Here is a 26,507-nt window from a genome sequence, read left to right on the forward strand (position 1 = left end):
AGCCTTCCAAACACTGACCATGGCTATACTTATGCATATATATACAGATCTCTCATTCACACTCACATAACACTACCCTCAGGCTGTTACATATGTTGTTTTGTACCCTTGCTGTTTTCACTTGGCAGTCCTTCCTTACCAGCATATACTTCTTTTTTTCTGTTTTTAAGTCATACAATATTTTTAACTATATGATTTACTAAATCAACTTAATTTATTTAATCAACTTCTACTGGTGATTCTGTCCAAATAGGATATCTGTAAACTTCAACCTTTCTTTTATTCCAAAACAGACTGTAAGCTCAAAACCAGAGAGTGGAGGCACTCTACTTTTCCTTTACTCTAGCACCTAGTACACTACAGGCGTACAGCAAATTGCTCTGCAACAGAATTCAAAGCTAAGCTATGTCTAACCTGATGCAACTCAAGAACTACATTAACAGTGAAAGAGAGCCTGTTATGCCAAGTAAACTAAGTTGGTTTCAAAGGACAAGAGAATTCTGAACTGTGCAAATTCTTCAGTCACCATACCACATGTGCTAACACTTAAATTCACAACAAATTACCCCAAATCTCACATTAAAGTATGCAGCTGAATATCCAAAACATTGATGTCTTCAGTTTATAACAATAAAATATACAAATTCTCACAGTAACAACCTCAATTCTTTTCATTAAACCATATTAAAAGTGAAAAAAAATTGTACATTTGAAAATGAGGAAATTCTAATTTCTGGTCATCCTCTTATATTCAATTTCACATGTATTAAGATTCCATACCCTGTTCACCCAAACAGTTATTAGGCTGTTACAAGATATTATTCTATTACAGAATAATCTTGGAATGGGGGGGTACAATTATTTGATGGGCAAAATACCCTTATTATGACAGGCAGCCTCTAAGATAGCCCTCAACAATCCCTGACTTCTGGCCTCTGTGTAATTCCCTCACCTTAAGTGTGGGCTGGACTCATTACTGACTTGCTCCTAACAGAATCCAGCAGAAGTGATGAGATGTCACTTCTGATACTAAGTTAAAAACTTCCATCTTGGACGCTCTCTCTGAGGGAATCCAGCGGCCCTGTTGTGAGGCAGCCCTGTGGAGAAGCCCACATGGCAAAGAACTGAGGCTTGCCAACAGCCTCGTGAGTGAGCTTGGAAGCGGATCCAACCCCAGACAAGCCCTGAGATGACTGCAGCCTCATGAGAGACCTAGGCCAGAACCACCTAGCTAAGCTGCTCCATCCTGGCCCACAGAAACTGAGAAAATAAATGTTTGCTGCTTTCCGCTACTAAGTTTTGGGGTAACTTATTACATGGCCACAGTTAATAAAAACACTCACTTAACTGATTTAATCTTCATAACAATACTCAGTATTAGAAATTATTTTTCCCATTTTACAGCTGAGAATATCGAGGCTCAAAAAGATAACCCAGGAGAATTGTCCAAAATCACACACCACTGCTTAAACGACACAGGATTCAAATCTTAACCTTCTGACTCATTTAACAAATATTTATTGCATATTGCACTAAGTGCCAAGTTTTATGAATTCAAGTATAGATACATTCCATGTCTGCCCTTGGGCTAGAAGGGTCAGAAGACATTTCCAGGTTCTCTTGCTCAGAATAAGAAGGGGTGAGACATTTTACAAAGCCCACATCCATTATATGACTTGAGGAAAAATATAGCTATACTCACAGAAGAAAAATTTAAAACAAAGAAATCCCTAATGCGTATAAATTGATAAGTGATGGGAAATGACTTTTAACACATGTAAATCATTCAGTCACAAGCAATATGTGCCAGGCATATTGAGAATACAATTGCCTGATGGATGAGCTGGTCAAAACACTGATTTTCATCTACTTTTACACTACGTCTTTGAGAAGTAATGAATGTACCAAAATAAGCAAAGGAAACCCACTAATGGCAAAATGTTTAACGCATCAAAAACTGGTCATTACAGTTTTTTCTAACAGATGATAAGTTGCAAAAAATTAAAGATATTAAAAATAAAAATACCAGTAATTCCTCAACCATAGAAATAGAACTCCACGTTATCTGTGGTTAGCTTTTACATAACATCTTTAAAATGTAGTTTCAATCAGTGTACCCACTATTTTATAATCTAAATAGCAAATACTTCTCTGTGATTATACATCTTACTGATAATATAAATGGATACACAGCAGGTATACCTTGCAGCTGTTGCACTGTCTAGTAGATTATTCCCCACCAGACATTTACATCATAACTAACTTTTTGAGAACTAGATAACAAGGAAGAAATATCTGCGTGCATATGTGTTTTGTTTTTCTGAACTACTTCTTCTGAAAAAAAACTTCAAAGAGTAAAATTACTAGGTCAAATGACAGACTTCATACATTGACATACCTTTCTCTCCTCCTCCAAAAAAGGGCAGGTAAGACCACCAGACCATTTTAGATTATCAAAACTAAGTGCTGCTATCCTTTTGAAGCTTTTCTACTTTAATGGTTGTAAATATACTAATGTGGCTCGAATATGAATTTTTCACATCAAAGATTTTTCATATTGTTTGCTGACTTTATTTCCCTTTATGTGAATAATCTGTCTGCATTTTTTTCTAAACTAGCAGCTTCTATAACCTTCATAACTGTCAAGTCCTACGTATACGTTTCATATTGGTACCTAGGAATAAGAAAAATATAAAGGGCAGGATAGGGTAAAAATAGGGAAAGTAAAGGAAGAAAAAAATCTGGCTTTTCTGCTTACTGCAAACTCATAATTCTCAACCTGTTGGAAAATCTGTACCTCATAAAGTTTAAAGGACTATTTATGCCATTCTTTGTTCCAAAAAGGATTTGTGACAGAAATTTTGAAGATAGAGAGGAGCACAGTACTAAAGAAAGTAGGAAGATCGTGGAGCCACAGACCTGATTTTAAACCATCTCCAATTCTGATCTGTACACCTTGACTAAAGAAGATCCCATTCCTAATATGAAAGAGGGTGTGTGTGTGTGTGTGTGTGTGTGTGTGTGTGTGTGTGTGTGTGTGTGTGTGTGTGTGTGTGTGTGTGTGTATTACTGAGGCAGCCATCTGAATTTACACAAACACTAACCAATTCCAGTTCAAAAATTCTATAACAAAGGAGTTCAGATCTTGTTACCAAGTGCTTGTTTCTACAAAATAATTCCTAAAAACTGCAATATATTTTTTGATGTATCAAATGTTGCAAAACGAATAACTGAAACAGAAAGATCTGGGTGACAACTTCTCCAGTAAACCAAGGAAAACCAGAATAATATAATTCTGACATGCCAAACATATCCCACATGTAAGTGCAAGGTAAACAAAGTTTTGCGCTCAGGCATCACTGTCATTTTCATAAGAGAAGGATGAAAAGGATTCAAGAACTTTTAAATGTACCATACTCACCTCCTCCCCCTATCTTTAAGAAAACTTACTATTGGACTTCCCTGGTGGTGCAGTGGTAAGAATCCACCTGTCAAGGCCGGGGACACGGGTTCGAGCCCTGGTCCGGGAAGACCCCACATGCCACAGAGCAACTAAGCCCGTGCACCACACCTACTGAGCCTGCGCTCTAGAACTCATGAGCCACAACTACTGAAGCCCGTGCCTGGAGCCCGTGCTCCGCAACAAGAGAAGCCACCACAATGAGAAGTCCGTGCACCGGCAACAGAGTAGCACCCGCTTGCCACAACAAGAGAAAGCTCGCGTGCAGCAACAAAGACCCAATGCAGCCAAAAATAAATGAATGAATGAATGAATGAAAACTTATTATTGAAGTCTAACATTCATATCAAGAAGTACACAAATCATAAATGTACAATTCAGTTTTCACAAAGCAATATATATCCACCTACCTACTAAGATTTAAAAAAAAAAATGTATCAGGACCTCTCAAAAGTCTTCATGTCCTCCCAATCGGCCTTTAAACCAAGGTAAACACTATCCTGCCTTCTATCTCCAAAGATTAGTTTTGCCTATTTTTGAACTTTTTTATATAAATGGAATATTAGTTTACGTCTGGCTTTTTTTAAATTGAAGTACAGTTGTTTAATTAACAACTGTTAATTTCTGCTGTACATCAAAGTGATTCGGTTATACATATATACATGCCCTTTTTTAAATATTCTTTTCTATTATGGTTTATCAGAGTATTGAATATAGTTCTCTGTGCTGTACAGTAGGACCTACTGTTTACCCATTCTATATATAAAAGCTTACATCTGCTAATCCCAACCTCCCACTCCACCCCTCCTCCAACCCCTCTCCCTTGGCAACCACAAGTCTGTTCTCTATGTCCATGATTCTGTTTCATAGAAAGGTTCATTTGTGTCATATTTTAGATTCCACATATAAGTGATATCATATGGTATTTGTCTTTCTCTTTCTGACTTCCTTCACTTAGTACGATAATCTCTAGTTGCATCCATGTTGCTGCAAATGGCATTATTTCATTCCTTTTTACAGCTCAGTAGTATTCCATTGTATACATGCACCACATCTTTTTTATCCATTCATCTGTTGTTTCCATGTCTTGGCTATTGTGAACAGTGCTGCTATGAACACAGGGGTGCATGTATCTTTTTGAACTAGAGTTTTGTCTGGGTATATGCCCAGGAGTGGAATTGCTAGATCATATGATAATTCTATTTTTAGTCTTCTGAGGAACCTCCCTATTGTTTTCCATAGTGGCTGTACCAACTTACATTCCCACCAACAGTGTAGGAGGGTTCCCTTTTCTCTTACATCCTCTCCAGCATTTGTTATTTGTAGAGTTTTTGTTTGTTTGTTTGTTTTCTGGCAGCACCTCATGGTTAGCTGGTCTTAGTTCCCCAACCAGGGACTGAACCCAGGCCCTCAGCAGTGAACGCTGGGAATCCTAACCACTGAACCACCAGGGAATTCCCTGTTATTTGTACAGTTTTTTAAAAATAAATTTTATTTATTTTTATTTATTTATTTTTGGCTGTGTAGGGTCTTCATTTCTGTGCGAGGGCTTTCTCTAGTTGGGGAGAGTGGGGGCCACTCTTCATCGCGGTGCGCGGGCCTCTCACTGTCGCGGCCTCTCTTGTTGCGGACCACAGGCTCCAGAGGCGCAGGCTCAGTAGTTGTGGCTCACAGGCCCAGTTGCCCCACAGCATGTGGGATCTTCCCATACCAGGTCTCAAACCCGTGTCCCCTTCACTGGCAGGCAGATTCTCAACCACTGCGCCACCAGGGAAGCCCTTGTACAGTTTTTATTGATGGCCATTCTGACTGGTGTGAGGTGGTACCTCGCTGTAGTTTTGATTTGCATTTCTCTAATAATTAAGAGACATCAAGCATCTTTTCATGTACTGCTGACCACTCATATTTCTTCTTTGGAGAAATATCTATTTATGTCTTCTGCCCATTTTTCAATTGAGTTCTTTGTTTTTTTGTTATTGAGTTGTATGAGCTGTTTGTGTATTTTGGAAATTAAGCCCTCGTCAGTTGCTTTGTTTGCAAGTATTTTCTCCCATTCTGTAGTATGTGTGGCTTCTTTCATTGAACATTACGGGAAATTCATCCACGTTGTTACAGAGAACAGAAGCTTGTTCTTTTGCACTGTGGTATGGGATCTTATTGTATCAACAGACCACAATGTATTACTCTACTACTGATTTAGATTGTTAGTTTTTTGCTATTATAAACTGCGTTGCTATAAACATTCCTGGATGTGAAATTTGGTGAGCGTATGTTTCCAATTCTGTTGATATTTACCTAGGAGTGAAACTGCTGGGCCACAAGGTATATTCAACTTCAGTAAGTGCTACCAAGTATTTTCCCAGAGAAGCAGTACTACTTTACCATTTTTTGTTTGTTTGTTTTCTCATACCTCTAGCACACATTAAGATGAGTGCTTTCTCCATGAACAAATACAGTTAAAGACATATGATTGAAAATAAAGAAGAGACTTAGATATAGCACCTACCCCCTCCAGGTCCACAGTCCAGGGACACACATGTAAACAAATGACTTGATACATTACAGTTGACAAAATGCATTGATATATCTCATCCCATCCTCATAATAACCACAGGGTTGAGTCAACCTTACCATCTTTTTTTTTTTTTTTTAAACATCCAAAGATTTTATTAGGGGAAATGCCTGCATGAAAGGAAGGAGGGAAGAAGCCAGGGAAGGCTGGGATAGCCATCAGACCAAGATGCAAGGCACGGTTAGATACTTGATAAAGATTTATTGAAGAAATTAGGAGCTTCTTTAAGAACTTTGAAGTCAGGGGTCAGAATGATAAAGTTACATTCACATAACTTCTTACAGATAATAACATGAAAGAATTTTAGGGCAGAAAAAATCTTAGATATAAACTAATACTGGGTAGTGACTGTGAGAGCCAAGGACTTCACAGGGTCCTGGGCCTCACTCTGTGCTGGGACCAGCCACTGGACTGGACTGGAGCAGGGAGCTCATTTACCTTCAACCTTACCATCTTTATTGTTCCTGTGAGGAAAGGGATACCTGTAGGGGGATCTCCCACGGTCACACAGCTGAGTAGTGACCAAATCAAAAATAGAACATAGATGTTCAAACTCCTGATCCAGGGTTTACTCACAAATTAAACCCATCAGAAGCAGCCAGAAATTCTACAAAAACAAAGTAGAAAAAGGAAGTTCTGGGATCTAAGTCTAAAGAGCTCTAAAAAGGCAACAGACATATCATGCATAGAAAAGTCTGGGGATAGAGACTGCCAAGATTGTCTAAATGGAACTAAATTTGTTAACCTTCCAGCAGATAAACGATAACAAAATGCGTACCCCTGAAAAAAATGTTAAGATCAACTTAATATATAACAATATAAAAATTTTACTCAAAATTATTTTGAGGGGTAAAAAATGACTTCAAGTACAACCTAATAGAATATACATTTTCAATTACTACTAATATAACTTATAATATAAATTATACTGTATGCAAGAATTGCTCTAAAACATTAAAATAAATCCTTTATAACCTAAATGATTACAGCAGATTTGTATGTATATAAATTTGGGTGGGGAGTGAGGGTGCCAAAAAAACTTTATAATGAGTTAACTCATTACAGGGTTAAAAAAATAAATATATTTATGTATTATTGATACAACTTAAAATAAATGATAAAGTTGTTCATGGGCAACTCAGAAGATAGTATCTAAAGCTCCTTTAATGTCTAAAAATTACATGACTCCAAAGTGACCAGGGCTAAAATGAACGAGGGACACCCACACCCACGTGGCCTTTCTCAGCACTTAAAATCAAAGTCTTCCTCTTTCTATAACATCAGCAATATGACAAAGTTGAGTAGCCAAATATTTTAGTTGACTTTTTAAAAAATCTTAACAGATTAATATGTAAACAAGATGATTTAAAGGTAAACATAATTAAATAATTTACAAATTAATGCCTGAACTAAATATTTCTAACCTATAGTAAACAAATGAGCTTGGGGTTATGAATCCTTAAACTGGAAGCACATATCACGCTGGCATGCTTTTATCTTTTTTCAGGGAAAAGGGTCTAAGATTATTGCCAGGGTCTTAAAGGTGTCTCTGACCTCTAAAAGGTAAAGAAATATAAATTTAAAATATATTTTTTCTATTCAATATGGCAAACATGACAGTCTTATGAGCAAACTATACTACCTGTATAACACATTTTATATTCTTACATCAACAATTCCTCAAGATGCATAAAAGGTGCTAAGGGCTTCCCTGGTGGCGCAGTGGTTGAGAGTCCGCCTGCCGATGCAGGGGACACGGGTTCGTGCCCCGGTCCGGGAAGATCCCACATGCCACGGAGCGGCTGGGCCCGTGAGCCATGGCCACTGAGTCTGCGTGTCCGGAGCCTGTGCTCCGCAACGGGAGAGGCCACAACAGTGAGAGGCCCGCGTACCGCAAAAAAAAAAAAAGGTGCTAAAATACAATTGCACTACATATATAAATACTTTCCCCAATGGTTGTTTCTGTGTGAATGTACTGTCTAAATAGGACTCTTCTAAAAATAAAATAAAATTAAAATGCAGTATTGGTTTTAATCTGGTGTAATTGAGTGGACTTCCTAAGGAGAAAGAGCAGTAAAAGGGCACCTGTGTGCATGTTTGACTTACAGCCAGAAATGGTGTTTATGGAAAACTTCAGATGGAGCAAAAAGGCACTCAGCCAACAAAATCTACAGCTGTGAAACTTGGAACTTAGAAGCGCCCAAACTCCAAAAGCAAAAGTGGAATTATGGGACAGACTTTGAAGCTTGTTTATGTGCAAATTTTTCTAGCAAGTAACTTTGTATTTCTCTATTCAGATATATATTCTCTGATTAACACTAAAAATATTTTCTAATACCAGAGAAAACAGTGAAAGGGAATCCCATCCAGGTATTGATATTTACCTTTCCCCCCAACTGTAAACAAAACTCAGGGTAACTAGGATGGAGTAGTTTAAATTCTAAATCCAGGGATTTGCAACTTTTCTCCCATCCTAACCCCTGAGGAAGTAACAAATCTGCTCCACTGGTTAATATGGTCCCGAAAACACAGCAGCTCCTGGCTGGGAGAGACTGGAAGGGCTGCTGTATATCAGACTCTGAAAAAGCACCTCATGTGGTCTAAATATGCCCCATATTCCTATAACCTTTATGCTCAGTCGTCTGCTGGTATATACCCAGACACTGCCTGAAATCTTGGGGGAAGATGATCAGTAGTGGGCTTCAATGCAGAACTGGAAAGAGACTAGGCATCTTCTAAAGAAAGCTAAGTACACTGTGTAAGAAAGAGCATTGGAGACCAGAGCTAAAGGTTAAAAAACTGTGAGATTATGTATATACATAGGCAAGACACTGCACGCCAGCTAAAGGTTTTGTTGCTTTCAGGTACAATGTGGTACAATTATGGATTATATACTGGAGTGCTTTAGCCAGAATGAAAAGCAAACAATTTAGGGATACAGAATTGAATTTAATAAAGAATAATGTACCTGATTCTTGGCATCTTGCTTAATCATTATAATTTGGAATAAAAAATAAATCAATCAATGAACAGATATCTAGCAGCATGTATGTTCATTTATAGAAGAATGTTTTAGAGCCATCTCCAACTGAAATCATTAATTCTGTTTAGACGGAGGGCCCATGTATTTTAGGGTGAAGTTGGTTTATCATCTGTGCCAATATCAGTTTAATCTCAGCAACCGGGCAACTTCAAACAGAAATGAATTTATGTGCTCCGGCTATTATAATGGGAGTGCTATGCTCCTAAGGAGACACTCCAGAACTGGTCTACGACATCCATTCAGTTAGCAATTAGGAATCACTGTTTACAGACCACAGCAGACTTTCAAAGTGTGAAATCCAGGGCTTCCCTGGTGGCGCAGTGGTTGAGAGTCCGCCTGCCGATGCAGGGGATGAGGGTTCGTGTCCCGGTCCAGGAAGATCCCACATGCCACGGAGCAGCTGGGCCCGTGAGCCATGGCTGCTGAGCCTGCGCGTCCGGAGCCTGTGCTCCGCAACGGGAGAGGCCACAACAGTGAGAGGCCCGCGTACCGCCAAAAAAAAAAAAAAAAAAGTGTGAAATCCAGAAACCAGAATACTTCTTCACTTGAGACATTTCTTTCTTGACAATCATCTTGTAAATCATTTCTGTCTGAATATATTATGGAAACAGGCTTCTAACGTTGGTAAAATCCTTTACTATCTTGCTTACTATATAATGTCTATTCAAGACACATGGCAGGTACACTTTCAGTACTCCTTTCTGAAAGGCAGTGTTACACTATATTTACTCTGTCTTCCCTCTTCCGCCCCCAATCAGTAAACTAGCTATTGATATAAAGTATAATTCCTACCAGAACATGCAGGGAAGGTGCATCATATCACAAGTCTCTCCTTTATGCTTTTACCTTCTCTAGTTCTGAAGGTCAAAGTTTGCAGTGCTGTGTCTGAACTTGTATTGAAATGTTTGGCATTAATAAAACAAAGAAGGAATTAATGTATTTTTTAATTGTGGGGGGAGGAGAAGGAATCTACAAAGGCGGATTTCACTTTCTAAGCAGCATTATATTGGTCTAGATTAATAATTTTCCCAGCAGGCCTTGCATGATTTTACTATGAACAATCGCAGCCTTTGTATCTCAGATCCCCTTTCATGTGACATTTGATCAAAGTTTTAAAATCAGCAGCTAATGGAGGTGGAGAAAAGTCCTGCTCAGTAGGGCATTATACAAAGCTATCCCACAGCTCATTTTGAGGTTGCTACAAGCTGGATCACAGACGTTTTCCAGCTAAACATTATTTAGACGTTAAGTTAAAGTGTCTGTACCCTGAACACTATATTTATTGCATGTCATCATACTTCTCCTGAGGGAAACATCCCCTAAACATCACTAAAGCAGGACTTAAGAAAATTCTTCAGTTCTTTCACACAAGTGTGTTTTTTAGAGGTAAGTGTAAGGAACCAAACAATTAAATGTATTCTTATTCAAGGTTTCTGTACATAGCCTTAAAAAATAAAAATAGGGGCTTCCCTGGTGGCGCAGTGGTTGGGAGTCCGCCTGCCGATGCAGGGGACACGGGTTCGTGCCCCGGTCCGGGGGGATCCCGCATGCCGCAGAGCGGCTGGGCCCGTGGGCCATGGCTGCTGGGCCTGCGCGTCCGGAGCCTGTGCTCCGTGGCGGGAGAGGCCACAGCAGTGAGAGGCCCGCGTACCGAAAAATAAATAAATAAATAAATAAAATAAAAATAAAAATAAAAAAGTCTGCCTCCTTGCTCCCCCAAAAAAGATTTCAGGTAACTAAATTACCTCTGTTACTAGTTCTAGAATTAGTGGTAGTCATTCTGATGAGATGGGATATGAAAAGAAAACTAGTAAAATCAATTCATTAATTTCTACCTAAAAGTCCTCATCCAAGGAAATATTCCCAAAAGAAATGGAGGAAAAAAAGATTAGTAAAGGAAATATCTCACACTTAAACATGCTATATAAGGAAAGACGGCTGAAAGGAAATCTTGCAGGGAATTTTATCCCTTTGAACTTTTAAATAAACTCTTAAGTAAGATTATGCAAACTTACTAAAAGACCAGTCCTGATTAGAGAGAAAAAATGCACCCCTTCTCCAAGTCAGTTCTGGAGGCTTTCTCCAGAGTTGTTAAGGTCTGTGATGGGTAAAGAAAGACCTCCTAACAAACCTGCATTCTTTTCCACAGGATCAGAGCTAACTGGCCCCCCGCAGACTAAGTGACCAATCACATCAGCTTCAGCTGAAACCAGCCCCCACGACATTATAAACAGAGCAATGTGAACCGTAAACCCAGTCCAAGAAGAGAACCTACAAGCTGGACTTGTAGATTAAAATTACCTCACCAAAAAGACAGGCTCTGAAAGCTTCCTCCAGACCTACCCGTGTATAAAGCTGGCCCAGCAAAAGAACTGGTGAGTACATGAGAAAATATTCAATTTTATTTCTTTCCTTAAGGAGAACAGAGAAAAAAACTGACTGACAAATAGGGATGGAGCTAGATATTGCCAATAGAGTTTTAAAACAAAGACATTACCTACAGAGTCATACATTAAGGTTCTTTATTCTTTTTCCTTAAACTTTGGAAATACAATAATAGTCCTCTTGAAAGCATTACTGGAAATTTTCTTCTTAATTGTTTTAGTAAATGTATACTAATTCTCCATTATAATATAGAAATGGGAAGAGAAAGACACTGGAAAAAATTCAGTGGCTTTTTAAAAAATGTATCTTTTTCTTTTGGAAGGGATTAAAGAAACCCAAAATGAGCAAAAAAAAGACACCCCCCCAAAAAAATCATTTTGTTTTTACTTTTTTAAGCCATAGGAAAAATGATGAGTGTCCTAATTTCTTAAGCATGAAATTATTGCTGAAATTAGGTGCTTCTACAAGTAAGAAATTAAAATATAAAAGAATCTCTGAGCTTATATAATAGAATTATAACTCATACTATTTGCCCTAATTATGGAGGGCAGGAGAGATGATTATGACTCTCTCCACAGTCTTAAACTGTTTACACCAGAAGTGAACAAATACACAGTAATACTGTACTCATTTAACATTTGTAGTTATTATAACTTACATCTTAAATGTTTAATATGAACTATACTACTACATTACAACATGACAATAAAAGACATAATTCTGAGTGCTACAACCTAATGAGTAAAATGAATCCATTATTTTGATGACCAATGAAGCATCCAAACTATCATTTTTATAAAGTACTATTTTTTCCATCAAACGGTTTATAAATGGGCAAATATTTTATAGCCCACACAGAGAGATACAAGCAAACCATCCCAATTCTACTTTCTACTGGGATCAATTTACAAGAATCATATAAATACAGACTAGGAAAAACACATTCAAAAAGCACTTGTGTACCTGTAGAGATATGAAAATAACCTGGAAATATAATAATATAAACATAATGTCTGTCCATCAGACACTTTTAAATTTGATGGAAAGAAAATCTACATACATTGGGCAACAATAATTTAATGTTTTAAATGCCATACAAGCATATATAAAATTATATAGAAAAAAATCACACAGGAAACCTGTATCAGTGGAGGGAAATGGTAATGAGTTTACAAACATGTAGGATTTTAAAGGATCATGTTATTTAATTCCTTCTTTTCTTTCTCTTTTTGATATAAGGAAGCCCGGCCAAGGGGATTGGGTAGCTCACCCAAACTGACACAGCTATGTAACCAACAGAGCCAGAACCGGGTCAGCTAGATTTCCCACCCTGTCCTCGTTATGCTAAACCACACTGACTACATGAGTGCAAAGAATGGAGTTATTCAGGGTAATCTGTTACATGGGGATTGAAATCTTACCTCTCTCAACTATTCCACTTTCCAACACCATCTAAACAAGATTTAGGAAGGTTTTATATATAAAAAGGATAATGCTTCACTGTTTTGATATTAGCCTTCTGACTGCCCTGTTCACAGGTTTTTTCGTGTATTTACTTAGTTGCAAGAGAAAAAGAACTGTAAAAGCCTAGAGCAAGAGTACTACAAAAGCTATAGGTAAGAAGTTACAATCCTGAAAAGGCCCAAATGAAAATAACTAATTTTGTTAGTTATAGTATGTATACAAAGGCTGTCTCCTCAGGTAATGAATTTTAGAACTTAATGAAGCAAGCTGAGAATCAAGAAGAATCATGGACCTTTCCGCCCACAAATTACTATGATACAATAAGCAATCAGTGGTTCCATAAGTGGAACAGCACTAGTGTACAGCTTCATCATGGGCATTTTCACATAGGCAGGAAGCAAGAAACAATAAAGGTCAAAGCCATGGACAATGCAAAACCACACAGTGGTTCACAAACTTACTGAAGGCAGCCAGCTACCCTTTATTGCTATACCCTTCTTCAAGTGTCAAAATGTCTTTTCTTTTGTAAAATTATGATGAAAGTATTATATTTTTAAAAGTATTTTCTCACCTGGCAAAATACGAATTTGGCAATGCTTTATAAGAACTCTCCTCTCCACCTTTTGTTTTAACTCTGTTGGTCTATAGGATCTAAGACTAGACTATGTACAATAATTCTGATTGTACTAATCTTCAAATCTTGCAAGATGTCTTCCTTAACTGAAAATATCCTTCTTGCCTACAAATCAAAGGTCTTAGCCTAAGCATTTCTGAAGAACAAATATTCTGTAGGGGCTCTTGGACAAAACTAGTCAAATGTAACGTGTTATTCACAAAAGCTAACTAGGGTCAAAATGTCTATTTTTGAGGCAATATAGCACTGACTCTGGACTACGGACTGAGCAGGAACTGACCACCACTTACTACCTTTGTGACCTTAGGAAACTCACTGTGGCTCAGTTTCATTATCTATAAAATGGGCATGAATAATGGTACTTATTACTAGGAAAGTTAAGAAACATTATTAATACCAGTAAGGCAACTAATAGCTCAAGAGGTTACTCTGTGCCAGGCATTGCTATTGGCTTCACATGAGTCAATACATGTGAAGTGCTTGGTATGATTCCTGGCACATAATAAATAATATATATTAGCCAATATTATTAATCATTACTGACATAAAAATCATGCATAAAATTAACAATGATTTAAAATGGATATTTGAGACATTTCTGGGGACAGGAGAGTTCTAAAGGTGCTAAAAATCAGGCTGTCGAAGACTATTTTGTGAATGCAGTACCAATCATCTTGGGAAAGACTTTTTATCTCACCAAACTCTAAATAGACAGCTTCTTGTAGTTAAAAAAAAAAAAAATTAATCAACTGTTAAGTTAGTCAGACTTGCAAAATCATCCATACGCCTTGTGAAAACTTCTTTTATCTGCCTGATCCTCAGTGATCTCATCTGAAAAATAGGATAAGAATGTCTATCCTTAAAAAAAAAGGGGGGGGGCTTCCCTGGTGGCACAGTGGTTGCGAGTCCGCCTGCCGATGCAGGGGACACGGGTTCATGCCCCAGTGCAGGAAGATCCCACACGCCGCAGAGCAGCTGGGCCCGTAAGCCATGGCCGCTGAGCCTGCGCTCTACAACGGGAGAGGTCACAACAGTGAGAGGCCCATGTATCGCAAAAAAAAAAAAAAAAAAAGAATGTCTATCTTGCTGAGATACCAAAGAATTAGAGACAATGCAGTAATGAAAGCACCTAGCACAATGCCTATGAATATTTTGTTGCTATTATTATAATTTCCAAAAGGGCAGAGATCAGGTCTTCTAAAACATCAAAAAATCTAGCAAAATGAGTAATTAAATAGCTGTACCAAGAAAAAAAAAACTAAATAAAATGATAATGACAACTTGTTAGGATAATAAATTATAAAACATTAATGCCCTAAGATTTAAAAAAAAATTTTAACATGAAATAGAAATGACCATCTAATCTAAATAAAGTTAACAAATCAACCCAGTGTTCCATCAGCAACTCATATGTGAAGAAAATATAAGAGAATGTCTCTAACATCACCAATAAATGTTAAATCAGCCTTAGGACAAAAGGGAAAGTATATACCCAGCTGGCCAAGGCCCAATTCCAACAACACAGGAAGCCAGTCTCCAAAGCCCCAAAGTCCCTAGACATAGGAGGGTCCATCCAGCAAACTCAAGCAAAGTATCATTGTCATTCAAAAGGTAGGAAGGTGATATGCAACACCTCCAAGGGCATCTACTTCTGAAGGAGGAAGCAGCGAAAAGAGTCATGTATAAACTCGTAGTACTGGATTGTGGCAAAGAAGAAAGGCAGATTCAAGGGAAGCGAAGTTGCATTTCCCATTCTGTTTCTGCTTGCCTCTGCATAAGTCTTTGACACCTTTGTCATATGCAAGGATGGTCACATGGAAAGCGCACATTAGATTTCGACTCACCACACAGAGAAAAGAAGAAACACAGATGAAAACCGTTTATAGCTAAAAACTAACTTTACTAATGTTTCTAAAATTGACATTTAATGTCTTAATGATTATTTTGGTTCATTAAACTCGAAGCTTTTTCTTCTGGTTCATTTACTTCTTTTTTTCCTTTTTTAAGGCATTGCCTTTTTTTAAAAAAATATATTTATTTACTTATTTGGCTGCATCAGGTCTTAGTTGTGGCATGCAGGATCTTTAGTGGCAACACGTGGAATCTTTAGTTGCGGCAAGTGAACTCTTTCAGTTGTGGCATGTGGGGTCTGGCCCTCTGCATTGGCAGCCACTGGAATCTTAGCCACTGGACCACCAGGGAAGTACCTGGCTCGTTTACTTTCAAAATTAATATTACCTTGGAATCTTTACCTGGAATTTCTTATTTTGCCAAGAAAATAATTTTCTCTCTACCCCACAATCTAATCAGCATCTAGAATATTCAGAAGGGCAGCAATCCATGAGCCATAGAAGGAAAGACTCCATGAAAATGACCACAAAGTAACAAAAACAAATAAAACCTAATCACAGAACTTTCAATAGGCTAATTATAAAGCATACAATGGAACTATGGATCTCTAAAAGCTTACTCTTATCCTAGCAATAAGTGTGGCTTCAAAACATTTTCAGACAGTTCAACACTACACTTCTAAATGATTTCTATTTATTTAAACAGAGGAACACATATTTAACGTTCCTTTTCATTATGAATTATTCATAGTTATAAATTATTAATTATGGAAAGTTGTTACACATAATGTTTAGTCAAATCAACACATACTTGAAGCCTCGACTTGTGCAAGAAAGATACAAGAGTGTCAAAAAGGACATGAATCGTAATCCCAACCCTTGGGGATTTGTTAAAATGCCAAACAATATTTTAACAGTCATTAAAGGAACCAATAAGAGATATCCTAAGGCAATCCATGATTAGCTATCAAATGAATAACTTACGTCAGTAAATGCTCCCTTATGTAAAGAGAAAAGAGAAAGAGCTATCAGACTGGGAAAGCCTGCCCAGCAGTCAGGGAAGCATTCCAAAAAAATTACAAAACAAAGTCTCAGAATTTATTAATATTACCTGAAAAACCATTAAGGGTTTACTAATTTACTCTTGATTTCAGAGAATTACAGCCTGAGATGGATGGCAGTAATTGCAAAGTTATTGCTCCTCTCCTAACTCAGAGATACCGGAGGATGGTCACCAAGGATGGCCATAGCACACTTCAAATGGATGGCGCTCAAAGAGGTCTTGCATATCTTCGAGACGCTTGGGGAATCCTAATGGACATGCGCTGGCGCTGGATGATGTTGGTTTTTTCTGCTTCTTTTGTTATCCACTGGCTTGTCTTTGCAGTGCTCTGGTATGTTCTAGCTGAGATGAATGGTGATCTGGAACTAGATCATGATGCCCCACCTGAAAACCACACTATCTGTGTCAAGTACATCACCAGTTTCACAGCTGCATTCTCCTTCTCCCTGGAGACACAACTCACAATTGGTTACGGTACCATGTTCCCCAGTGGTGACTGTCCTAGTGCAATCGCCCTACTTGCCATACAAATGCTCCTAGGCCTCATGCTAGAGGCCTTCATCACAGGTAATTGTTTTTTGTATTTTGTTTGTTTTATTTTTGGCTGCGGTGGGTCTTCATTGCTGCGTGCGGGCTTTCTCTAGTTGCAGCGAGCGGGGGCTACTCTTCATTGCGTTGCACGGGCTTCTCATTAAGGTGGCTTCTCTTGTCGCGGAGCACAGGGTCTAGGCACACAGGCTTCAGTAGTTGCGGCACGTGGGCCCTAGAGAGCACAGGATTCAGCAGTTGCGGCGCACAGGCTTCAGTAGTTGTGGCACACGGGCTTAGTTGTTCCGTGGCATGTGGGATCTTCCTGGTACAGGGATCGAACCCATGTCCCCTGCATTGGCAGGCCGATTCTTAACCACTGCGTCACCAGGGAAGTCCCCACAGGTAACTGTTTTTGTTCTTAAAAAAAAAAAATGTACGAATGTTTTGGAATGGGTATAGTCAGTTATAAGCAACTGTACTACAGAATAATTTATTTGCATTATTGGCAGGTAATGCCTGAGACTGAAAGGAAGAGCCTAGGGTCAAACAATAGGAGAAATTTTAAGAAACCTCTCTCTATACTTAAATTTTACATATTGAAATTTCTTAAGAAAAAAGGGATCATTATGCTACCAGCCAAAAAAATATTAACAAAAAATCTAAAAGGAGTTTTTCAGAGAAGCTAAATATTTTGTTAAATAAGTGAATAAATATGTTCAATGCATATTTTGACAGTCATTTTACCTAACAGAGGAATTTGATTTTTTTTTTTAACCTTTACTGGGCTAGAATTTTCTCCTTTGAGTTCATCTTTTCAACATTTACTCAATACTAATGAGCCCAGAGCACCGTAGTCAGCATTGCAGATGAGAGAACAAGTATACATATCCTGAGCATGTACTGGAAATAGGCCACAATGATTATGATATTTTGCGTATAAAACTGGCAACACATGATACTCTTTGCTCTAATAAAGTAGGGCTAGTGATATATACAATTAAAAAATAAAAAACAAAACAAAGAGAAAACCTTGTTTTAACACACTATGGGCGATATTAACAGTGGTCTGGAATAAAGGTCCCAGTGTGCTACCAACTGGCTTTTACAACCTGTAGCAAATCACTTAATCTTTACAAGAAGAGTTCTTACACTGGGCCATTCGATAAAATTTAGAGAATATGTGAACTTAGACAGGAAAAACTTGCATCTTTTTTTTCTTTTACACTAACCTCTAACTGAAATTTGGTATTTCCTTTGATTATAAATGTAGGCAACAAAAAACAAAAGCATCGGCAATACCCGTAACTTTGTTACAAACAGAAATCCCAGATATTTTCATATCATACTATAATACTTCAAAATTACAGTACTAAACCTCCACTGTATTTTTTTATTTAATGCATTAAAAAAAGCACATATAGTACACATTATAATTTTTTAAATGTTCAACTGGATTTCAGTGTATTTGGTTTCCTTTTTATATACTTTATTTTAATGCATTTAAAGCGTAATTCTAATAAGAGGTCCATAGACCTCACCAGCCTGCCAACATCTGTGGCACAAAAGTAGTTAAGAAACCCTGATCTACCTGCTGGGGGGCACATGGAGGATGCACTTGAAGGGTACACTGAAAACCACCTTAGAGACAGAGCCTTCTTAAAAGAAAAAAGGTTTGTATAAATTTCAAAGTTAAAAATTCTTCAATGGCACTTGTTCTACAGGTCCCCTCCCTACCCCAAATCATTCTACTATGAATCTAATCTCTATTTACACTTGAAGTAATCTGGTTGCAACTAAATTGCATTTATTTTCTGTTACATTATTTTTAAAGCAGGGGCAGGAATACAGGAAATGACCACTCCTCCACTTCATAACAAACTAAAGTTTTACATGTCTATGTAACAAAATGAATTTTGCTTACCCATTCTGAAATTGCAGTTTTAAAATAAAGAATGTATGTACCGTTTTGCAAAATCCTTCAGGCTAATGAGAAATTAACAAGTTCAATTCCTGACTCATTTCGAAGGCATGGCACCCAGAAATGTATAAACATTTGCAAGATCCTTCTCATTCAGAAAAGGTATTGATATTTAAACTGTTCATTCTAAAAAAAATTCAATGGTTTCTAATTTAGGTGCCTTTGTGGCGAAGATCGCCCGGCCAAAAAATCGAGCTTTCTCAATTCGCTTTACTGACTTAGCAGTAGTAGCTCACATAGATGGTAAACCTAATCTTATTTTCCAAGTGGCCAACACTCGACCTAGCCCTCTAACCAGTGTTCGGGTCTCAGCTGTACTCTATCAGGAAAGAGAAAACGGCGAACTCTACCAGACCAGTGTGGACTTCCACCTTGATGGCATCAGTTCCGAGGAATGCCCATTCTTTATCTTTCCACTAACCTACTATCACTCCATTATACCATCGAGTCCCCTGGCTACTCTGCTGCAGCATGAAAATCCTCCCCACTTTGAATTAGTTGTGTTCCTTTCAGCAATGCAGGAAGGCACTGGAGAAATATGCCAAAGGAGGACATCCTACCTACCCTCCGAGATCATGTTACATCACTGTTTTGCATCTCTGCTGACCCGAGGTTCCAAAGGTGAATATCAAATCAAGATGGAGAATTTTGATATGACTATTCCTGAACTTCCAACGCCTCTGGTCTCCAAGAGCCCAAACAGGACTGACCTGGACATCCATATCAATGGACAAAGCATTGACACTTTTCAGATCTCTGAAACAGGACTGACAGAGTAAGAAATATCCATAGCGCCCTATTTTTTTAATGTATTAAATATACTCAGCCAGTTATGCACCTATTTTTCCTTCATCATATCTCACGTTTTCTTTTTTCCAATGCTGATTACATCTTTCTGATTACATCATGGTGATCAAGCCTCTGCCCATAAAAAAATGGCTAGCAATACACATTGTGGAAATATAACATTATACAAAGTTTGTATCTGTGGTTCTCTGCTGAAATCAATGCATCTGAATGTAACAGATATTTACAATAACAGAAATGCTGTTGGTGAGTTTGTATGGATGTGGTATGATACCAGTAATGAAGGTAAAATGGACAGTGAAGTTTAACACAGCTGAACGCTAAGAATATCAGCCATAAATTTCTCATTTTCATCTGCAAGTTGAAGCAGCAGCCTAGTTTCAAACCTAGCTCCCTTGGTAGAATGATGATTTCACAATATTTAGTGAACACTCTTTTAAAACTGTTATTTCTTCAAGGCAACAAAGATCAGTCCTTTGGTTCTTTATAAAACAAAACTAGGGTAAATATTACCCCCTTAATTTTTAACAGCTAAGAACAAAAATCCACAAGAAAACAGCGAAGAATAGATTTATACATAACTCTAAAAGCATTTGAGCATGATACCCAAACATATGCACATATTCATACATTTGTGGCAGAAAGTGATCAGAGCAAGTTAAAATAAGCTCCAGGCTGAAGGAAACTGCAGGGTGGTATTTGAGCAAGGGGATGCAAAATTACATCTGCTTTAAAGCTACCACGCATACTAATCAAATAGTGATTTAAAAATTATAACCAACTATTCATCTGAATAACTTCCGACCTAAGTAAAAACATTCCCTTTCTACTCAGGGTCCATTCAATGGTATAAAAACCTCATAGATGCAAATATATTTATGTTTTTGTAGATATAAAGTTTTAGATATAATTCAACTAGGGGAAAAATCTCCAACAGAAAAAGCAAAAAATAATTAGGCAATGAAGTATTTTCAAACCCAAATTCCTGTTTCAAACTTCAGATAGTTTTTTCTATAAACACAAAATGAGTGTTTATTCACCAGCAGGAGGTTGGACTAGATGAACTCTATTATTTCTTTCCAAATCTAATACTCCATGAAAATTATGCTTTCTCTGCTTTTTTAATTTTGCATATACTAGGATGAACACTTCCACTTACCTCCAGTTTAACTTAAGACTATCCTTTGTAAACTTGTCATTTCAATAAAAAAATCAAACTGTCCTCAAACAGGAACCAAAAAAGTCACCCTATCAGATTTCAAATAGATTTGTTGCTGTTATTCTTTTCTGAAATTTCCCTTACCCAGGTTTATGTGAAAAAAGTGAAAGATTAACCCTCCCTACTGGTGATGACCCACACAGGAATCATCTCTTAAAATAAATACTAGCTAGTAAAGGGAAGCAGTTGTGAAAAGCAGGGCACAGAAGCAAGTCACATTTTTCTACTCCTAGACCAAAAGGAAGAGAAAATAAAGAACTTTGGAGTGGTCTAAGACTAATTATAGCAAAGTATATCAAGGACACAAAAACTTAATCACTGTGAACTTTTGCTGTTTGAAAATCTTAGGCATTCTTAAGTACTAGCTAGACCAACAGGTTTTCCTCCAACCCAAGATTGTTGTAACACATACAGACAGCAGGAATTCTTATTTCTATATAAAGTTAACAAGATTCACCTAAACTGATGAAAATAAGTACTGAAGATTTACATGGTATATTTTTTCCTAAGAGCTCTACATCACTTACATAGAGCAATTCCAACAGTTCAGAGAGGTTGCCTAAAGTCACGCAATTAGGAAGTGAGCAAGACCTGTCTAGGATCTGAGTCTCAATATAGATGCAGTATATTCTCCATTCAAGTCAGAGAAGTGTCTTACTATACTATTTATACATAAACTTTGCATCTGAAAATTAGATATAACTTTCCCTACACACACACACACACCCCAAAGAGAACTCCGTTGGTATACTAATGCTATTTAATAAATAGACAACTAAGATATGCAATCACATACCTCTGTCTAGGAGGCTGAAAGCTTCTGAAAGAACTGTTCATGATTCTTTTACTTCAAAGAATCACATCTTCTATGTTAAGGATTAAGTTTTCTGCAAAGGCCCCATTATCCTTTCAGGTGAATGGAGTACAGACTAAAAGAGGGGGAAATTTACTGGAAAGTGGGAAAAGCAGCTCTAACTCCTGGCTCTACGGCTCACTTACCTGGGCCACCTGAGAGATCAGTGACGATATCTCGGATACATGATCAGGGAGACCACGTTGGAACTAAGTTAAAAAATGCTTGTGGAAACCAATCCAGATAGCATGACAGTCCCAATAAACTGAAGACAAGTAGATACTAAAAATCATAAGGCCTAGTTTTGTTTTTTTTTTTTTTTTTTTTTTTTGCGGTGCGTGGGCCTCTCACTGCTGTGGCCTCTCCCGTTGCAGAGCACAGGCTCCGGACGCACAGGCTCAGAGGCCGTGGCTCACGGGCCCAGCCGCTCCGCAGCATGTGGGATCTTCCCGGACCAGGGTACCAACCCATGTTCCCTGCATCGGCAGGCAGACTCTCAACCACTGAGCCACCAGGGAAGCCCTAAGGCCTACTTTTATATATGTACAAGCCCATATTACCAACTCCAGCAGCAGCCTAATAACCAAAAATTGCTATGTCTGCTTCAAAGCATTTCACACCAAAATGCACTGAGTTGAACCTTTCGGTATCACCTGGATTTTTTTAAATGATCTTGTAATTCCATCCTCACAGAACCATACCGTAAGATGATCACCAGAACTGATCTCCCCCTATGCAGCAATCAATTTCTATTGAATAGGAATTATAATTTGAATATTACAGGCCTTTTTCCACCTCCACATTCTCCCACAGGTATTCACAAGGGTCATGCACAATTCTAACCCACATGCCTCTAATTCCACCCATTTCTCTACACATAAGAAGCAAATATATGATAAGAACCATCTCTAACTTTAAAAAGAACAAATCATTCTGGAAACTTCAGTACTCAAATTATCTTAATTTGATGTCATAGGACGTCTCACAATTGATCAATATGTCAGTGTGTCCCAACAAACTAGTTAAGTACTGCTGTTCTCTGAGAGAGTAAGATACAGTATGAGCAATCTTTTTTAATCTACAGTATTTTCAACAAAAGTGGATTACTTATAAAAAGAGAAGCTCAGAATCATTAACACAGTTTATTTAATAACCTGAAGTGAGCAGCTTATTTAAAAAAGCATTCAATAAAAGCCACTACAAAATATTTTCATAGATCTATGTGGACATTGCCCTGAAAAAAAGAAAGATTATACATCAAAAAGACCAGATGAATAAATGACATTCATAGTAAGAACATTCACAGTTTTAGCCTTTGCTCTCTAATACAAAAGCGAACATTCTAGTATTTTCTCTATTTCTTCTCACCTGTGACATACTATCTTCACTGGAAAAGGAGTTAATAGCCTGCTTCCTAACTTGAAATTTCAATTCGTAAGATAGCCTTAATAAAGAATATATGTCTTGCAGAGAACACACAGACCTAAAAAGTTAAATCAAGTAAATCCTAACGATTATATTTATCATCCCTGGTTTCATGCAATAAAGCCCTCAGATAACCAAGGAACTCTAAATGCAAGCAATGCTACAACCCCATCTACTGGAGAGACGCAAGTAATTGAGTCAATTTTTAATAAATGTATCCTTATGTGTGAGCCTTGTTAAGAACCAATATCATGGAAATCCAGATAAAAATACTTCAAAACAGTAAGAAAGTCTTACCTACATCTTTTCGCCCTGGTTTTTCAAAACGTCTATCACCCCTAGAAAAGGTAAAAATAAGTTTCAAACAAATCTTGAGAGTAATACATAGATTTCCCATCTATGACACCCATTTTCCTATCTTTCTTAATAGCATTTCTTTCTTTTTCAAATTATAAAACAAATACACTGTTATTGCCTAACCTTTGGAAAATACAGAAAAGCACAAAGATGAAAACAAAAATATCCACCATCTCACCTACCAAAAGCTAGCTTCTATAGACCCAGAAATGTTATTTTTTAAATTAGATACCTGTTTTATTTTAGGTATCTGCTGTACAGAGCTTTATATACTGCTTTTAGAATGTGTTTTTACATATCACTAGACATTTTCAAAATTATCCTAACTTTAATGGTTATATACTATTCTACTGTGTGGATACACTATTATATAAGAAACCACACTGATATTAAGCTGTCTGGTTTATTTCGCATTATTTTATATTATAAATATTATCACAGTGGACATCTTTGTACATGTATCTCTGTGCAACTGCCTTTGCTCATCTTGAAAGACTTCATATAAAGTCACAAACAATATAGAGAAGATGCTTTGATTAACAGCAACGAACAGTAAAATGAAGATGCTTCCCACTGAGCACTAATCAAACAGCAAATCTAATTAACTATTAAATATCCATGCTGGCACTAAAATATGAATGTATTTATCTAGAATGCTTTTTCCTTTAAATAAGGATCATTTAAACATTTCTAACATAATTGATATTCAATTAACAGCATTTTTTGAAAAATGAAACCTTCTAACTCTACAAACAGCCTTCTCCTCTGCAGAAAGCATAAAAGAAATGTTTTTTACACCAAGAAACCTTTATACCAAGATGTGGATCCTTTTAGTTACCTTTCCTCCCAGCTCTGCGACCTATGCATTTCCCTGCCACCTCCTCGACCAAACACACCCTCTACTTCATCAAAGCTTCTTTGGTAGAAACCACATTCACCTCTGCCTCTGCCTGAAAATAAGAAAACAGAAAAAATGATAGTCAGATGTCAATATCTGGCACAAGTTCAACGCCAAACATTAATCTCTGAAGTTCTGTCTATATACAAAGTAGGATGTCTACATTTAAATATTTAGCAAGGCCCACTGAATCTTTACTAGTGAGACCAATGACAGCACTGAAGCAGCTAGACCACAGGAGGATAAAAAAACAAGTTAGAAAACTGTGTAAGAGTCCCAGTTCCAGTCCTGAACAAGAAATAGTATCAACATTAAGCTCCTTAATAAAAAATTCAATTGTGAAATTCTAAGATCAGTAAACCATTACTACAAATCAAACCTTTTATTGTATTATTTTCAACAAAAATGGAAGATGTGGAGAGTTTGAGAAGAGAGCAGATAAAGTACAAAAGGCAAGCACAAATGTCAAATTAATTTCTTTAACTCCAGAGAAAGGATCATTTAATTGGGTCAACTCTAAACTAACAATTTTGTGAACTAACTCCTTAAAGGATATTCCACAGCAACCAAAGGCACTCTTTCCTGTTTGCTCAAATCTTGAAGAAAAATATCAGGCAGCACTAAATATTCGAACTGCACAGCCAGTAAAAATGTGTGGATGTAGGAATTTAGAAGCTCCAGTAGCTCAAGTGTACACTGGCCTTTACTGAAAGCAATTTGATTAATCTATCAAAATTTGACTCAACAATTCTAACTAGAATTTATCCTAATAGAAATACTCGCACAAATATGCAAATACATATACACGAAGATGTTCACTGCAATTTTTAAAAAAACAGAACTTAATCAGTAAAGAATTGGCTAAATAAATTCTGATAAAACAATTCAGTAGAACACCAGGAAGCCACAGAAGATAAAGTACTGACATTAAAAGAAATCTACAATATTCTGCTGAATGACAGAAGTATGCCAAAGAACAATACATATAAAAAAGATTCCATGTATATAAATGATATGGCTGCATACTTAGGGTCAGGAATGATATAAATCCAAATGTTGCATCTGGGGGGGAGAAGGCAGTATGCACTTTCAGCTTTATACTTTCTGTATAGTGTGAGGATTTCCCAACTAACCTGTGTGTTGGATACACCATTTGCATCCAACACACAGGTAAGAAAACTGGAGGGCAGGGAGGTGCCTAGGGATTATTTATACCTAGATGAAATCTTAGCCATTATCCCTAGCTCAACTTCTCCCGCGGTATAAAACCACCCAAAGAAAACTGATGATGAATCTTGAATAAAAGCATGAATGCATTCCAAAGCTAAATACAATTGAGTTAAATAATTGTTTCAAATATCCATGCAGTATTTCTACTTCTTAGTTATAATTCATCAAGAATTGACTCAATACAATTGTACTTCTATATGACATTATGGAATACAAAAATAATGCATAGAATTTTATGTACATAAATACCCTCTCAACTAATCCAAGTATCAATTTCTTCATCTGTAAAATGGAAGTGGGGACTAGGGTTGAACTACAATAATCTTACCTTCCAGTTACCTTCCAGCTGTACCAACTTAACTTCAAGTCATCTTAAAGTCAATGTCCAGTTTCGAACCTCTATCCTCAGGAAATACATACATTTTATTTAAGATCCTAAAACAGTGTAATACAAACTTTTATATTACACTGGGGTGATCCCCTACAACGAGATTTTTAGGGTGAAAGAAAAGAAGTCCCCTGTCCTTTTAGAGAACAATTTTCTCAAGAAAACCATTAAGTACACAGCACCTTGAAAAAGTGTTTTATTCTGGAAACAGATGAATACGCAAAACAGCCTTCCAACGTTGCCAGAAAAATAAGCAAACCACAGACAAAATATTTTCTGCCAGTTACGACTAGCACTGGCACTGGTCCTCCTTATGAGCCTAAAGCGTTGTAAGTGGGCACAAAAAAAGA

The 26,507-nt window shown here is 37.3% G+C and overlaps 2 protein-coding genes across 3 annotated transcripts in view; one reads left to right on the forward strand and one right to left on the reverse strand.

Moving 5' to 3' along the window:
- Positions 1 to 26,507, reverse strand: part of GIGYF2 (GRB10 interacting GYF protein 2) — a 130,838-nt gene that overhangs the window by 59,878 nt on the left and 44,453 nt on the right. Inside the window, 4 exon segments of the mRNA XM_079709614.1 lie at positions 11,419 to 11,430; positions 11,433 to 11,487; positions 23,586 to 23,622; positions 24,480 to 24,591. Of these exon segments, the coding sequence (XP_079565740.1) occupies positions 11,419 to 11,430; positions 11,433 to 11,487; positions 23,586 to 23,622; positions 24,480 to 24,591 (216 nt within the window).
- On the forward strand, positions 16,579 to 19,759 carry KCNJ13 (potassium inwardly rectifying channel subfamily J member 13; the record flags this gene model as incomplete). Of its 2 annotated transcripts, none has more annotated exons than XM_079709615.1 (2): positions 16,579 to 17,038; positions 19,137 to 19,759. In XM_079709615.1, the coding sequence occupies 2 exons, from the start codon at positions 16,579 to 16,581 to the stop codon at positions 19,757 to 19,759; spliced, it is 1,083 nt and encodes a 360-aa protein (XP_079565741.1). The 2 variants fall into 2 exon arrangements, with proteins under 2 accessions (XP_079565741.1, XP_079565742.1); XM_079709616.1 differs by having other exon boundaries at positions 16,579 to 16,802; positions 19,137 to 19,197.

The sequence above is a fragment of the Hyperoodon ampullatus genome (assembly GCF_949752795.1).
Source record: "Hyperoodon ampullatus genome assembly, chromosome: 8".
Lineage (NCBI taxonomy): Eukaryota > Metazoa > Chordata > Mammalia > Artiodactyla > Ziphiidae > Hyperoodon > Hyperoodon ampullatus.